Below are 18,262 nucleotides of genomic sequence, written 5' to 3' on the forward strand. Positions count from 1 at the left end.
TGTTATCCATACACAGAAGCATAACGCCTTACCAAATCAAGCTCAGGGGATGTTTCACGTACAAAGAATTGTGACGAAGGCTCTTCTCGGATCTTATATTCCGTTTGTGGAGGTCCCCTGCAGCATGCTGTTTTACACCTCCGTGAGACACTACAAAAACTTTCCTGCCTGCCTTGCAGTTCGCTTTATAATCATCATCAGTGAGTCGATCGAGCCACGATTTACCCTCTTCCCGCTCCAGTCTATTTTTTTGAAGACGTTTCCCCTTTTGAGGATGAGATGGGGTGTCCGAGCGAGCGAGGTAACTAATCAACGAACCCGGAAGTGGAGCGCAGTGCAGGGCAGACATCAGCCAGCAGGCAGATAACTATCTTGTTGTTTTTAATATCTCCTGTTTTTTGTTCATTATTGTTGGCTCACTGGTCACTCATGAGCGCAGCCAGGTGTGTGTTACAGACGTGCATGGGCTGGGCGCACCGCCGCCAGAGCCGTGGGTTGCCCCATGGGACAATTGTGAAATACAGAATAAACTTTTAACTTCCCAATTACGGAACGATTCCGTATTTCAAGGGACGGGTGGCAAGCCTACAGATTGCGGTCGTTAACAAATTATTTATTATTTCACTTCGGCCCGGTAGCAAAAGTGCCATGGACCGGTACTGGTCCCGGTGGTTGGGGATCACTGCTCTAATTCATCAGCACCATGACAGCCTCGACCTATCTGTTCTTTACTAATGCTAAGAGACAGGAAGTTTTGATGTTGGTGTTGACAAGCTTTTAGTGTGTAAAATGGCAGCAGGCCTTCATTTGCTTCCCATGGGGGAGGACTGACAGATGGGTGCAGGTGATTAGCTGGCTGCAAAAAATAATGAACACTATGTTGTTATAATGCAAGGTTTAAAAAGAGTCTCTTATCTATACAGTAAATGACAACTCTTGTTCAACCTTAAAATGACTCCTTGCTAGCAATGTTATCCTGATCAGCTTCAACTAAATTGTATTATTTATGAATTAATTGTAAAATAAAAAAAGGCCTTTAAAATGAAATAATAGGAATATCTTTATGTGCACAGTCCTTCTTGAATTATGCAAAAAATAGGGCTGTCAAAATTATCGTGTTATCGGGCGGTAATTATTTTTTTTAATTGATCATGTTAAAATATTTGACGCAATTAACGCACATGCCCCGCTCAAACAGATTAAAATGACAGCAGAGTGTAATGTCCGCTTGTTACTTGTTTTTTGGTGTTTGGCGCCCTCTGCTGGCGCTTGGGTCCAACTGATTTTATGGCTTTCATGAGTGAGCATGGTGTAATTGTTGACATCAACAATGGCGAGCTATTAGTTTATTTTTTGATTGAAAATTTTTACAAATTTTAATAAAATGAAAACATTAAGAAGGGTTTTAATATAAAATTTCTATAACTTGTACTAACATTTATCTTTTAAGAACTACAAGTCTTTCTATCCATGGATCGCTTTAAGAGAATGTTAATAATGTTAATGCCATCTTGTTGATGTATTGTTATAATAAACTAATACAGTACTCATGTACTGTATGTTGAATGTATATACATATCCGTCTTGTGTCTTATCTTTCCATTCCAACAATAATTTACAGAACATTATGGTATATTTTATATATGGTTTGAATTGCGATTAATTACGATTGATTAATTTTTAAGCTGTAATTAACTCGATTAAAATTTTTAATTGTTTGACAGCCCTAGCAAAAAATAATATTGTTTCAAATGCAGAACATGAAAGATGTCAGGAAAAAAAAAAACATGTATGATATTTTACGAGCATAATATTAATATTTTTTAGAAAGTTAAAATAGTATTCCGACCGTACTGGCTGAGACCGTACAACTTGACAGGTAATATGACGGTCTGATCTTACGGCATTCTGATGACGCTGCTGTCAAAGTGTTACCTATTAGCCCAAATAAATCAACAAATAAGTCGCTCTGAACTATAAGCCACTGGATTCAAAATGAGGGAAAAAGTAGCGGCTCATAGTCTGAAAATTACGGTACCGAGCAATTTTTATGCTTTTGACAATGCTGTTGTTTAAGCTTTTCAATGAAAACTCTCCCTTCTAGGGGTGTGACAAAATATCGAAATGGTGATATATCGTGATACTTTGTATCCCAAAAGGTTATCGATATATCGTTTTAAAAAGGTGTCAATGTCTAAAAAATAGGGCTGTCAAAATTATCGCGTTAACGGGCGGTAATTAATTCTTTTAATTAATCACAATAAAGTATTTGACGCATTTAACGCACATGCCCCGTTCAAACAGATAAAATGACAACACAGTGTCATGTCCACTTGTTACTTGTGTTTTTTGGTGTTTTGTCGCCCTCTGCTGGCGCTTGGGTGCGACGGATTTTATGGGTTTCAGCACCATGAGCATTGTGTAATTATTGACATCAACAATGGCGAGCTACTAGTTTATTTTTTGATTGAACATTTTACAAATTTTATTAAAACGAAAACCTTAAGAGGGGTTTTATTATAAAATTTCTATAACTTGTACTAACATTTATCTTTGAAGAACTACAAGTCTTTCTATCCATGGATCGCTTTAACAGAATGTTAATAATGTTAATGCCATTTTGTGGATTTATTGTTATAATAAACAAATACAGTACTTATGTATAGTATGTTGAATGTATATATCCATTTTGTGTCTTATCTTTCCATTCCAACAATAATTTACAGAAAAATATGGCATATTTTATAGATGGTTTGAATTGCGATTAATTACGATTAATTAATTTTAAGCTGTGATTAACTCGATTAAAAATTTTAATCGTTTGACAATTCTACTAAAAAATAAATTAAAATGAACCCACAAGTTGCTATCAAAATAATCCAACATTATAGTGTCTCAGTTAACGCTAAGGCTGCATTGACGGTGCTCGACGCCCAATCCACTTAGACTGGGAACGTTCGTTCTTTCGAAACTAGAGCATTCACAGTAGGGCTGGGCGATATGGCCTTAAACATGTATCACGATAAATTGAGCAGATTTATCTCGATAACGATAAATGACGATAAATTCGCCCAAGCGGACTGTTATATAATTTGAAAATCTGAATCAATGCATGAAATACAGATGAACTATTTCTTGTTGATTTATTTACCAGCATTCAATTTGATATACTGTATTTAACAATTGTACATGCAGTCTAAACATTAAGTTTATAAAAATGTATTGTAAGCAATAAGAATTCAAGTGTGAACATTTATAACAGCGTGTATGACTTGAACAATGTACATTGTCAAAATCAATATGCCTGTGCAAACATGTCATTGTAACACAAATGACTTGCAGCTTGAACAGTACACTTCAAAAAGACAACTTATTAATGGCTGCCGTGACATAATTATTAAATACAAGTGCTTACTTTATGGTTTAAGGGTTTTTTTCCCCCCCAGTGCATTTTTTAATAAATGCACGCACAATAAAAATAGCTGGGGCCATTTCTCGGTCATTATAAGTTTCGCCGTTGGATTGTACTTTATGCTGAATGCTTTACCATCACAAAAGCTATCAGAGGAATCACACACAGACAGATACAAAATAACGCCACAAAGTAATTGCTAGATGCAGTCCGTGCCCAATCCACTCATTAAGTTCAGCCGTTTCGACAAGGTTAGAGCCGCTATCCGACTCCATAACGTTCATTTGTAGCGTTAGCCGCTAGCTAGCGTTAGCCTGGCTACCAGTAGAAAGCACTGAAAGCACCATCTCCGGAAATCGTGAGAACAAAGGAGGACAGCGGGTGAAAGCCCGTCTGGATGCCACCAAGAGTCTACTAAATGTCGGTTGAAAGTTTGGTGAACCTCCCTTAAGCCACACTCCATCACGTTTTGCTTGTAGCGTTAGCTGCTAGCGTTAGCTTACCGGGCTTTTGTTTGATTGGCTTCCTGATGATCACGTGACTCCCTACGTAAGCACATTCACTGCTTTCTTAAAGGGGAATGAACATAGACGAACAACACAGAATCAAAGCGCGATGAAAAGACTATTTTCTTGTTTTATTAATTTACCGAATTTACCGACATGGTCAAAATTACGTCGGTCATCGTTAAGAATTTCGGTGACGGTAAATTTTCGGTTTACCGCCCTGCTCTAATTCACAGTCATTCTGTCTGATTTTCAGGGCATTTACAGGCCGCTTGCTGTTCATTTGGGGGCATTTACAGGTGGTTTCTGTTGAGTTTGAGTCACTGCCTATTCATTTGGGTAATTTCCAGTTCACTTCTTGTTCTGTAACTCAAAATAAACAGTAAGACACCCATAAAATACCCCAAAATCAACAGGAAGTAACTGAAAATTAACTGGTAAATGACCTTAAATGGCACAAAATTACCTAATTGCCTGGCATTGGGTGCCACTACCGGCCATAGACGTTCAATCCGTTTGAAGTGGGAGGGATGGCAGCGAATGAACGAATGTTCATTCGCTGCCACCCTCCCAGTTCAAATGGATTGGACACCTACTAGAGATAAAATCATTCCAATTCAGAGCAGAAGCTTGTTTTTCTGTTTCTTAGTTCTTTGTAGAATATCCTAGAATGATTTCCTGACCAATGTATCGATAATCGTCGTATCGCCATATCGTAAGATCATCGTTATCGTGAGCTTTGTATCGCAAATCGTATCGTATCGTACCGAGAGGATCCCACTCCTACTCCTTTCTTTCAAAAGGAACCAAAACATGTTTTCCATTTGGATTGATTTGGATTCAAATGTGCTTAACCAATCAATATAATGATCGCCAATCAATTAATTGTTACACTTCTAGCGTCTAATACCTTTTTTACGAAGATTGTGAGTTATTAATTCATCTTTGCCATTGCGGTTTAAAAGGTAGAATAAAATCCAACTTGTTTATAAGTACTAAGCCCTGAGTAATATTCATGCTAGTTGTCTCTCTTAATCTAACTCAAGGATCGTCAGTCAATGAGTCATAAATAACAAAGCACATGCTGACTACAAGGATGTGATTTTATTTCTAGGAGCCATTGAAGATGAAAGCACTCCCTCATGCCTCAGTGAGCATCCGTGCTTTAGTTTAGCCACCAGAGAGCTCATTTTGTGCCATTTCCCAAACAAGATGCACCCCACAACTTTCTAGTTCCTCTCCCTATTGAAACACAGTGCAAAAGCAAATGTTCTGTTTTGAAAAAAAAAAAATTGAATTATCCTCATTTTCTCTTCCCGACAGCTGGCTAAGAACAATTAAGGGAAACTGCTTTCTGCTTTGAGTAAACTGTGGACCGAGGTGCACATCTCTCTCTTCGCTTGGCCACAAAGGATTACAGTGTATCACATGCTTTGTTAGAAGCGACCTGCTGAGACCTCTCCACAACGAAAGGCACATACTTTCCTGGGAAGGAATAACTCTAGAAGCTACTCAGATACACATCACTGAGAACCAGAGACGATTACTGAAGAAAAATACTGCCTGGCAGGACACTTATATTAAAGGAAAGCTGGCCCAGGTGACCGAAGAGATGGGTAACAAAAACACTGGCCCGCCTAAAGGTCCAGATAATGCAACTCAACCAAAGGAAGAGGATGACATGGACGTCAGCGGTGTCTCAGGTACGATACGTATTACTTCTTATTAAGACAAATAGTGTCACATACAACATATTTCATGCTCCTTTGTGGCATACTATATTTGTTTTCTAATAATACAATTAGTGGAGGTGTGCATCGGCACTGCCCTCACGATTACGATTCGGAGGGCCACGATTCGATTCGATTAGATTCAGAGGGTCACGATTCGATTCGGTTCGATTCGGCAATGCATCGCAATGCATTAAAGCCTGGGATGCATTAAAATTCTAAAGCAAAGCATATTTTTCGTGAATCATGAGGCAAAACAAGTGGTCAGGCATTAAACTACTTTTTATTGGCTCTTGTGTCACTCCTGGTTGAAGTCAAATGAAAATACTTTCAGATATATATATTAAAAAAAAAACAAAAAAACATCACAGCATTTAATTTGTGCTTTGAATGAGACCAGGGCTTTCTCTTTTTTTTTCACACAGTAGCAGCCTTTCACACAGTGTAACATCTCAACTCCTGTGCAAAATCAGTAAGAACAGTCACTGTATTTTAGTTACAACCAGTGTTGTTAATTTTACTTTAAAAAAGTAATTAATTACAGTTACAAATTACTTCTCCCAAAAAGTAATTGTGTTTGTAACTTAGTTACCTGAATGTAAGAGTAATTAGTTACTTGGCAAAGTAACCAGTGATATTTTTTTTTCTCAAAAAAAAAAAAAAAAAAAAAAAAAAAAAAAACCACAGGTCACACAATGTGAAGCTTAAAGGGTTTGTGGGACAATTGGCCCTAGCCCAATTCTTTACCCTCCACTTAACTAGACACAAGGGTATTGCGATAACTAGCTAGTAACCTTTGCTATGTGTGGAAGTCATTTAAAGTTGTGAATCAATCGTTAAAGTTGTTAAAATTTCTCCCGTTATTGCAACATGTGTAAGTTTTAAAACTGTTTCATCATTTAAAGATAGATTTAAGTTAAGATTTTGCCGATTTAGGAGCATTTTAGATAAAAAAAAAATTACTTAGGTTCGCTAGGAAGGATCGCTACATCAGGGCCTTCCTGAGAGGTCTACTGCTTTAAGATGGCGGCTGTTTACAAACGCATGTAGTCCTTAAAACATGTTGGCAATGCAGCAGTGTCTGTCATTTGCATCTAGTTCTATAATATGATATCTACCGTGTCATGTGGGTGTAGTTTGTCAGCTGCAGTCAGGTATTATTGGAGCCACCTAGCATCGCGGTTGCAACGGCGTCTTCCCCACTCCTGCTCTGCTCTCGTCCCCGTGAGTCCGTTTCTCTCAGACTTTTTTTTATTCAACCAACTTAGTAACGCATAGTAACGCACGCCTTTCCCGTCTCAGTAACGGTAACGGCGTTGTCAAGATGAGAAAAGTAATTAATTAGATTACTCATTACTGAAAAAAATAACGCCGTTAGTAACGCCGTTATATTGTAACGCCGTTATTAACAACACTGGTTACAACGACCCATCAATAAAAATATTCAAGTAAATATTAAAGAAAACGACAAAAAAAAAAAAAAAATATTGTGGTGCAGCAGCAACTTTATCGCAATATCAATCCAGGGATCAGTTCAGTTGCAAACAAAACATCAACTAAATTGCAATGTAGAACAAAAGTAAAATGTAGGCCTAGCCCACTATGTGCAATAGAAGTTAGACCGGGCCTAAAAAATCCAGCCTGACCCGACACGGCCCGCTGGTATTGAAGCCCGACCCGGCCCAAGCCCGATCAATTAACTAGATTTGCAGGCCCAGCCCGAAAACCCCGAATTTTTTTTTTTGGAGTGATGCGGAAAAAAAAAACAAAAACGCAGCAGCAGCTTCGAGTTGGCAGAAAAAAATGCAAGTTTTCTTAATGTTTAAATAGTCTACATATTTTTATGATCATTATAAAAGCATTTACACAACGAAATAACGCTGGGAAAGTTTGATTAAAAAAAAAAAAAAAAAAAAAAAAAAACCTTGGGTTTTGCTGACACACAGAGGAGAAGATTCAAAAGGATCACATTTCTGTTACCTTTGTGTGCATAAATAAAAGTGTCCTTCGTAACGAATTCTCAGTTGGCAGAAAAAAAAAACGCAAGTTTTCTTAATGTTTAAATAGGCTACATATTTTTATGATTATTATAAAAGCATTTATACAACGAAATAACGCTGGGAAAGTTTAGTATAAAAAAAAAAACATGCAGGCCACGGCGTTCATGTGCGTGCACAAGCAAATGCACAATACAGAGAGCCTGCTCTCGGTTTTATCCCTTTTTTTTTTTTTTTTTTTACAATTGATTAGTCCGGCGCGGCGGCCGGACCCGACCCGAACGTGAATGCTGAACATTTTGGGCCCTCGGGTCGGGCCCAAAATGTTAATCGGGTTCGGGCACAAGATCTAACCTCTAAGAGATAGGACATAACATAACAATGGCTGAAGCGGAGAAAGAGGGAGCGAGAAAGATTATTGATGCACCTAAGACGTTGAAAGCAGACAGCTGGAGACATTTTGGCTTCTACGAGGTTGGTGGGAAACTTGAGCAGAGTTATGCGGTGTGTAAAAAATGAAACATGAGAATAATAATACAAATGGGGAAACCAAATCCGTTGCATCACCGGAATTGTGCAGGGAAGATTTTTTAACGTACTTACCATAATTTTTGCACTATAAGGCGCACCTGACTATAAGCCGCCACCCACCAAATGCGACACGAAAATGGCACTGGTTCATAGATAAGCCGCACCGGACTATAAACCGCAGCTGTCCTCACTGTTTTATGGGATGTTTACACAAGATATTAACCGCTAACACTTTATTCGACAGCAGCATCATACGACTGTAATAAGACCAAATGAACCACCATGAAGCTTTGAACCAATTGGCTTCAAAGCTTCATTGCTTCAAGAAGCTTCATTTTGCCATCACTGCTGCCTTGGGGGAGACAACCGCTCCTGCCACCTGCTGTGAACACTATTGTTATCCAACATGCCTCCTAGCATGCATTGCAGCGCTACAGATGTCAATAACAATCAAAATTCATGTTCTGTGCTAATTATTTATTAACTTACTGTTCCAGTTATTTCATTAATTGCTACTTATGGTATTTGGTAACACTCTATTTGACAATGGCGCTTAGGACTGTCATTAGACAATGATGATTATGACATGACACTGTCATTAGCATTAATTAAGAGCAAATTATCTCCCTTTTCAATGGTTGTAAAAGATCTGAGCTGGCCATAAATGGAGTCTTATGTCTTAAGATGCCTCTGTCAAATAATGTGTTACCAAATACCAAAACAAGCAATTAATGAAACAACTGGAACAGTAACCGAATAAATAAGTAGCACAGAACATGGATTTTAATTGTTATTTATATCTGTAGTACTGCAATACATGCTAGGGGGGGATGTGTTGCCTATTAACCCAAATAAATCAACAAATAAGCCGCAATGGACTATAAGCCGCAGGATTCAAAATGAAGGAAAAAAGTAGCGGCTTATAGTCCGAAAATTACGGTATATATTTTAAAATGCGCTGAATCGATTTGGCTTGTTGCCCGCATCGAATCGAATCGTCCATGCCCCGCATCGGGATGCATCGCCGCATCGATTATTGTTGACACCACTAACTATTAGTGCTGTCAAATTTATCGCGTTAACGGGCGGTAATTAATTTTTATTATTGATCACGTTAAAATATTTTACGCTTTTAACGCATGCGCGGAATGACATGCTCATGCATTGCCTCAAACAGATTACAATGACGCCGGTTTTTGCACATTGAGTGCTAAGGGGCAGAGAAATGCCAGTGGACACAGGCGTTCATTGGACCGCACAGTTTATTAGCTTAAGCTTTGGCAAGTCTTTCACAACAAACATAACTATTGTGGTGAACTATTTTCTTAACTCGCTTCATTGAACACAACAAAGAACATATACCATTTGCAGCCACCACTGACAGTCATGGTTGCCCAACTTCCCATCGTGCATTTGGGCGGAACAGTTAAGTCGCTACAGTATAATTTGGTAAAAGCACAACAAAAATAATATTCCTATCTCTCAAAAAAAAAATGCTCACAAAAAGGAAAGCTGGCTTTCCCAATCAAAATAGCTATGCAAAATACTAGGGCTGTCAAAATTATCGCGTTAACGGGCGGTAATTAATTTTTTTGATTAATCAGGTTAAAATATTTGACGCAATTAACGCACATGCCCTGCTCAAACAGATTAAAATGACAGCTAAGTGCAATGTCCACTTGTTGCTTGTGTTTTTTGGAGTTTTGTCGCCCTCTGCTGGCGCTTGGGTGTGACTGATTTTATGGGCTTCAGCACCCATGAGCATTGTGTATTGACATCAACAATGGCGGGCTACTAGTTTATTTTTTGATTGAAAATTTTACAAAATTTATTAAAACGAAAACATTAAGAGGGGTTTTAGTATAAAATTTCTATGACTTGTACTAACATTTATCTTTTAAGAACTACAAGTCTTTCTATCCATGGATCGCTTTAACAGAATGTTAATAATGTTAATGCCATCTTGTTGATTTATTGTTATAATAAACAAATGCAGTACTTATGCACTGTATGTTGAATGTATATATCCATTTTGTGTCTTATCTTTCCATTCCAACAATAATTTACAGAAAAATATGGCATACTTTATAGATGGTTTGAATTTCGATTATTCATTCATTCATTCATTTTCCATGCCGCTTTTCCTCACGAGGGTCGCGGAGGTGCTGGAGCCTATCCCAGCCAACTATGGGCAGTAGATTAATTACGATTAATTAATTTTTAAGCTGTAATTAACTCGATTAAAAATTTTAATCGTTTGACAGCCCTACAAAATACACATAAAACTTACTCAGACTTTGGTCAAACTCTATTCAAACATTTTATTTAGCTCGACAAATACACTAGATGGCAATATTTAATCACAATATACAAACTATCAGAGGTCTCATACGTTGTGAAGTCAACACTCAAATGAACGTAAGGTACAATAAACCCGGAAACTACGGCGTCAGTCGAGGGGCAAAACGCACTCGTTGGCGAGATCTCTAATTAATTTAAAATCCGCCATTGACACCTTGTGGTGTATTTCAATCACTACCTAACGTAATTAAAGACACTGTGGAAGAACTGCTGTGATGTCACCGCTAGGCGACGTCAACAGTGGCGAGCTATTAGTTTATTCTTAGATTGAAAATTTTACAAATTTTATTAAAAAGAAAACATTAAGAAGGGTTTTAATATAAAATTACTATAACTTGTACTCACATTTATCTTTTAAGAACTACAAGTCTTTCTATCCGTGGATCCCTTTAACAGAAAGAATGTTAATGTTTATGCCATCTTGTGGATTTATTGTTATAATAGACAAATACAGTACTTATGTACAGTATGTTGAATGTATATATCCGTCTTGTGTCTTATCTATCCATTCCAAGAATAATTTACATAAAAATATGGCATATTTTAGAAATGGTTTGAATTGCGATTAATTACGATTAATTAATTTTTAAACTGTGATTAACTCGATTCAAAATTTTAATTATTTGTCGGCTCTAAATACTATACCATACTACTCAGTCTGCATGTTTCCAGAGTCGCCGTTTTGCTGTTTTTTTTTTCTTTCTTTTTCCTGGTACTTATTCTCCATTATTCAGTGAAAAACTCACACATCTGCTGTTTTCATGTTCAGTTTTGTCAAATTAAGACAATTTTTGACATCTCGATGCGAATGAACTGTGGTGAAGTGAGTTCAGTATCCTACTTAGTAGAACATTTCCAACATATTGTGGCATCTTGAGGAAAAGGTAAACTTTTTCAGTTGGCATAGCAAGAGTTTGACTTTTGGGGGCCACATGTTGATGACTCGAACACACACGCACATATACAGGTCCTTCTAAAAAAAAAAATAGCAGATTGTGATAAAGTTCATTATTTTCTGTAATGTACTGATAAACATTAGACGTATATATCTCATACTCATATATTTTAGATTCATTACACACAACTGAAGTAGTTCAAACCTTTTATTGTTTTAATAGTGATGATTTTCGCAAAAAAGTCAAGAAAAACCAAAATCCCTATCTCAGAAAATTGGCATATTTCATCCAACCAATACAAAAAAGTGTTTTTTTAATACAAAAAAAGTCAACCTTCAATTAATTATATCAGCTATGCACTCAATACTTGGTTGGGAATCCTTTTGCAGAAATGACTGCTTGTATGTGGCGTGGCATGGAGGCAATCAGCCTGTGGCACTGCTGAGGTGTTATGGAGGCCCAGGATGCTTCGATAGCAGCCTTAAGCTCATCCACAGTGTTGGGTCTGGTGTCTCTCAACTTCCTCTTCACAATATCCCACATATTCTCTATGGGGTTCAGGTCAGGAGAGTTGGCAGGCCAATTGAGCACAGTAATGCCATGGTCAGTAAACCATTTACCAGTGGTTTTGGCACTTTGAGCAGGTGCCAGGCCGTGCTGAAAAATGAAATCTTCATCTCCATAAAGCTTTTCAGCAGATGGAAGCATGAAGTGCTCCAAAATCTCCTGATAGCTAGCTGCATTGACTCTGGGAACAGCGTATTCGCTCAGAAATTTATTTCTGTGTCGTAGCCTCTTGCTTGAGGGTGTCAATAACGGCCTTCTGGACAGCAGCCAGGTCGGCAGTCTTGGCCATTTAAGAAATGGGAGGAAGCTGGAGCCAAGGTATGTGACAGAACTGTGCAAAATCGCCTAAAGGAAATGGGATTTTCATACAGGAAAACTAAAAGGAAACCATCATTGACACTCAAACAGATAAGAACAAGACTGCAATTGACTAAGGAGAGGCAATCATGGACTGTGAATGACTGGATGAAGGTTATTTTCACAGCTTTCTTATCCCTTCAATTGTTTGTGGATAATGAAATTATTTTCCAAGATGACAATGCATCATGCCACTGAGCTAAAACTGTTAAAGCATTTCTTGCAGAAAGACTCATTCAGTCAATGACATGGCCTGCAAATAGCCCAGATCTCAACCTTATTGAAAACCTGTGGTGGAAATTGAAAAAAAATGGTCCACATCAAGGCTCCGACCTGCAAGAATGATCTGGCAACTGCAATCAAAGAGAGTTGGCACCAAATTGATGAAGTGACTGCAAGCTGTCATAAAAGCCAGAGATGGCGCAACTAAATACTAGAGATGTGTTTTGATTGTTATTTCTTTGTTTGTCAGGATTCCATATATTTTTCCTCAGAATGGAGTGATGCTATATTTATTTCCCTGCACTTGCTCTGTAAAAGTAACATTTACTGACCACCACAATGTTTTTATTCATTTCTTTTAGTGTTTCTGAATGCCAAGGAGTTGCACTTTGAACTAATTCATTATTTTTTTCAAGCTTTTTATCTGAGTTTTTTTCTACATAATAAAATGTCTGAGTGAGTGCTCGTCCGAGACTGGTGATTCCATACTTTTTGCCAGAAGTTGTATATATCTATATAAAACAGCAGCAGCACAAACAAAACTTTTACAGGACAAGCGATTGACTTCATTTTTATATAAATTTGCGTCTGACGGGGGCGTGGGGATTGACTTCCGTAGGTCCGTAGAGATGGTCACCACGCACATATAGCAATATTCAAACTGTAAATGTGTGAACGAACTATGTAAATTATGTCTTCCAGCTCTTTACGTGTGTGGAAATGATGAGTTGCGCTTACACGATAGCAGGACTGTTCGGAGTTGTAGTCCTCATGTCTACTTCCGTGAAATGTAGTCTAGCTCCGGGCAGGGTTTAATTTGAGCCGGATCTTGCTGGAACAAGATCCAGCACCTCTTGATTTTGGCCTCCCTGTGTTCCGGGACTTATTTGGGCAGATCCGGCACCTCTCGTGCATATAAAATAATAATAATAATAAAAACGTTGGGGGGAAAGAAAGAGAGGAGTCGTTGATGGCTTTCTCCACTTCATTGCGACAACAATAAGCAAACAATAAACAAAATAATAGCGGACTGGCGTAACATTCGACCGCGAAGTTTTGCTTCTCGCTCGTCTCCCCCTCGCTTCCTACTACTCACAGCTCTCCAGTCCCAGCGTCTCGTAAACGGATCGTGCATATTGTCTTGTTATGAGCTTTTTGTTGACAAAGGTATCGAAAACACGATGTGCTGACAACTTTGTTTCTTTATTAACACATGGAGCTAACAGTACGAATACAGCTTGGGGCTCTCGTCAGGCTGTGCGGAGTGATAGATAGAGCCTGTGCCTCTCTATCACACTCCCGCATCGCGTGAAAAACAGCAGTAAACAGCAGAAAAACAACAGTAACGTTGCGTGCACTTCAGGGTGCCTCGGAAAACATTATATCAGAATATTACACACAGTTACGGACATTACAGTATAAAATAAAATGATAATATCCTTAAATTCATTTACAGAACAAGTCCCAAGAATTGCTTGTTGTTTATGAAAATTTAACGTCATTTGAAAGAGTCGGAGATTTGATGCACTGAAAAGCTGGACCAACTGACACCCCTGACATGAAAAAAACTTGAAATTTGCGCCATCTTGGGAGCAAGCAGCCAGGATCAAACGGTATTTCAACATGCCAAAAAGACAGTTGCGTTTACTGTATTTTTTAAAAAGAAGGAATATGGTTCAAAACTAATCAGAAAAGCACATAGAAAAGAAAGAAAAAAAGGAAAGTCCCACAGCATGGCAAGTGGGCATTTGTGTTTTGTTTTCAGCACCATTTTCTGCAAATGTTCCGGGACCTGTCCCCGTGCCGTCATCCCTGTGCTTTCACATGTACAGTGGGGCAAATAAGTATTTAGTCAACCACTAATTGTGCAAGTTCTCCCACTTGAAAATATTAGAGAGGCCTGTAATTGTCAAAATGGGTAAACCTCAACCATGAGAGACAAATGTGGAAAAAAAACCCCAGAAAATCACATTGTTTGATTTTTAAAGAATTTATTTGCAAATCATGGTGGAAAATAAGTATTTGGTCAATACCAAAAGTTCATCTCAATACTTTGTTATGTACCCTTTGTAGGCAATAAAGGAGGCCAAACGTTTTCTGTAACTTCACAAGCTTTTCACACACTGTTGCTGGTATTTTCGCTCATTCCTCCATGCAGATCTCCTCTAGAGTAGTGATGTTTTGGGGCTGTCGTTGGGCAACACGGACTTTCAACTCCCTCCACAGATTTTCTATGGGGTTGAGATCTGGAGACTGGCTAGGCCACTCCAGGACCTTGAATTGCTTCTTACGAAGCCACTCCTTTGTTACGTTTGGGATTATTGTCATGCTGAAAGACCCAGCCACGTCTCATCTTCAATGCCCTTGCTGATGGAAGGAGATTTTCACTCACAATCTCTCGATACAAGGCCCCATTCATTATTTCCTTTACACAGATCAGTCGTCCCAGGCCCCCTATATAAAATCACATATTAACAGATTCGGACTCGCACACCCCTTCATTGTATTCCACTTGCTAAAAGAACTGAGCACATGAAATTTCGCTCCCATAGCTGGTTGCTAAGACTTCCCTCATTGACATTCCTACTGGACTGGCAGTGGTTAACGTGTCGGTCTCGCACTCTTCTGACTAATGATCGCCTCTCTCCCAGACCGATTGTCTACCTTGCACAATTCACATTGGACAAGGTGTTACATGCACTGGTGCAATACAACTGGATAGTAGCAATACAACTGAAGACAGGGAAGTGACAGCTGCACTACTGGAAGCTGGCCTTGTCAGCCGTGGGGAATTGGCCGCGGTTATGTTCGACGACCTGAAAGATGAGCTGCCACTCGTCTTCGTCCTTCGTCAGGCACTGGTTGAAGTCGGTCGCCAGCTTCACCGCTCGCTCTGCAACATCATTTACCGACTTCAGCTCGGACACGACAACTGGAACTTCCCGCAGATCCGCGACTGTAGCTGGGAGAGGCAGCTTCAGGCAGTGGAACAGGTTCTACGACCTCCGGGTGATGAAGTCGCCTAGGTCAGCCCTCTTGAGTGTAAGGGTCCTCCTTCCTTCCAGCCGCCGCAGTTCCTTCCCTTTCTCCTGAGCCTCGTAGAGGTTGTGCAGCATCTTGGCCTTCTCCTCTTCCTCGGTCTTCATTGAAAACATCGCCAGGGAGGCCAAGTCCTCGCTCAAGTACCAGAGATGCCCACAGAACTTCTTGAGAGCAGCCGAGCCAACTTCACTGTCAACAGCTGTGTATCTGTCCAGCTCCTCGCACATCTCCAGGTCGTTGACAGGTGCATCGACGGTCACTGGAGCTTCGAACCACCGCTTGAGGTAGACCGTCACTGCGAACACGTTGATTTTGCGCAGAGCTCTTGCTTCATGTGAGTGAGTTGGAACTGCTTCTGGAAGATGTAGATTTTCAGGGAGTAGATGACTTTGGCCATCCATCGAGCGCAGTGGTACGCCCCAGGCCGGCTGAAGCGGACAACGTCTGTCCAGGGGCCCGTGAGGAAGAAGCGGGCGAGGAGGAGGAACTCGCAGTAGTCGTCCCTGTGTTGGATGGTCTCCAGCTGGCTGTCGATAAACCCGACGACTTTGTCCTTCTTGAGACGCACCCACTCGGAGAGGTTGTCGTTCGGATCGGAGATGCCTTCGAGTGGTCCAGAAAATTCCATTCTGCTTTGAAGCGGACGAACAGGGAAATATCAGGGCCAGAGAATCGGAAGAAGAGGTCGAAGACAGCCGCGATGACCAGTTCCATGCTATGATCGCTTGAAAGTGCGATTTTCTCGAAGTAAAGTCACATTCTATCAGAAAAAGACTTGCTTAAACCACCTTCCACGTGGTAAGCTTCCCAAATCCGATGAGTTTTTCAAAATCGGTGATATTTGGGGGGGAAATCCCCCCCCCCCCCCCCCCCCTTTCGAGTTTCAGATAGCTTTTCTGGATTGGCCACTGTCAACACCAGGTCAAGGCAACACCGCATACGTTCTATGCATGTGAGTGCAAATGGACAGTTGAAAACAGATCAGGATGACGCCCCTACCCGGCTGGCCCCTGTATACGGCACAGCAGACATTACATGTGCTCTGAGGGAACCCTAAATATTAAGCGATCATTGTGAATTTTTTCTCACAGTACTTTGGCAAGAAGTGAAATGCATTGAGAGGGTGTGCGAGATTAGTTTCCTGGATTTACTTTTTTGGGACACCCTAGTCGTCCTGGTCCCTTTGCATAAAAACAGCCCCAAAGCATGATGTTTCCACCCCCATGCTTCACATTGGGTATGGTGTTCTTCGGTTGCAATTCAGTATTCTTTCTACTCCAAACACGAGAACCTGTGTTTCTACCAAAAATTTCTATTTTGGTTTTATCTGAATTATCATTGGTCTTGAATGTCTTTCATTTTCTAATAATTGCTCCCACAGTTGATTTCTTTACACCAAGTGTTTTACCTATTGCAGATTCAGTCTTCCCAGCCTGGTGCAGGTCTACAATTTTGTCTCTGGTGTCCTTCGACAGCTCTTTGGTCTTGGCCATAGTGGAGTTTGGAGTGTGACTGACTGAAGTTGTGGACGGGTGTCTTTTATACCGATAATGAGTTAAAACAAGTGCCATTAATACAGGTAACGAGTGGAGCCTCGTTAGACCTCGTTAGAAGAAGTTAGACCTCTTTGACTGCCAAAAATCCTGCTTGTTTGTAGGTGACCAAATACTTATTTTCCACTCTAATTTGGAAATAAATTCTTTAAAAATCAAACAATGTGATTTTCTGCTTTTTTTCCACATTCTGTCTCTCATGGTTGAGGTTTACCCAGGCCTCTCTAATCGTTTCAAGTTGGAGAACTTGCACAATTGGTGGTTAACTAAATACTTATTTGCCACACTGTACTTTGCGTACCGGCACCACAGTGCCTTGCAAAAGTATTCGGCCCCCTTGAATCTTGCAACCTTTCGCCACATTTCAGGCTTCAAACATAAAGATATGAAATTTAATTTTTTTGTCAAGAATCAACAACAAGTGGGACGCAATCGTGAAGTGGAACAACATTTATTGGATAATTTAAACTTTTTTAACAAATAAAAAACTGAAAAGTGGGGCATTATTTGGCCCATTTACTTTCAGTGCAGCAAACTCACTCCAGAAGTTCAGTGAGGATCTCTGAATGATCCAGTGTTGTCCTAAATGACCGATGATGATAAATAGAATCCACCTGTGTGTAATCAAGTCTCCGTATAAATGCACCTGCTCTGTGATAGTCTCAGGGTTCTGTTTAAAGTGCAGAGAGCATTATGAAAACCAAGGAACACACCAGGCAGGTCCGAGATACTGTTGTGGAGAAGTTTAAAGCCGGATTTGGATACAAAAAGATTTCCCAAGCTTTAAACATCTCCAGGAGCACTGTGCAAGCCATCATATTGAAATGGAAGGAGCATCAGACCACTGCAAATCTACCAAGACCCGGCCGTCCTTCCAAACTTTCTTCTCAAACAAGGAGAAAACTGATCAGAGATGCAGCCAAGAGGCCCATGATCACTCTGGATGAACTGCAGAGATCTACAGCTGAGGTGGGAGAGTCTGTCCATAGGACAACAATCAGTCGTACACTGCACAAAACTGGCCTTTATGGAAGAGTGGCAAGAAGAAAGCCATTTGTCAAAGATATCCATAAAAAGTCTCGTTCAAA

General features: G+C 39.8%; 1 protein-coding gene across 1 annotated transcript in view; it reads left to right on the forward strand.

Annotated features, from left to right (window-relative positions):
* The window catches only part of cnstb (consortin, connexin sorting protein b), a 58,469-nt gene that overhangs the window by 4,429 nt on the left and 35,778 nt on the right, over nt 1-18,262 (forward strand). The window contains exon 2 of the mRNA XM_057822308.1: nt 5,242-5,621. Coding sequence (XP_057678291.1) covers nt 5,531-5,621 — 91 coding nt within the window. The 5' untranslated portion in view covers nt 5,242-5,530. The remainder of the gene's footprint in view (nt 1-5,241; nt 5,622-18,262) is intronic.

This window comes from Corythoichthys intestinalis, chromosome 19 (assembly GCF_030265065.1).
Source record: "Corythoichthys intestinalis isolate RoL2023-P3 chromosome 19, ASM3026506v1, whole genome shotgun sequence".
NCBI classification, from domain to species: domain Eukaryota; kingdom Metazoa; phylum Chordata; class Actinopteri; order Syngnathiformes; family Syngnathidae; genus Corythoichthys; species Corythoichthys intestinalis.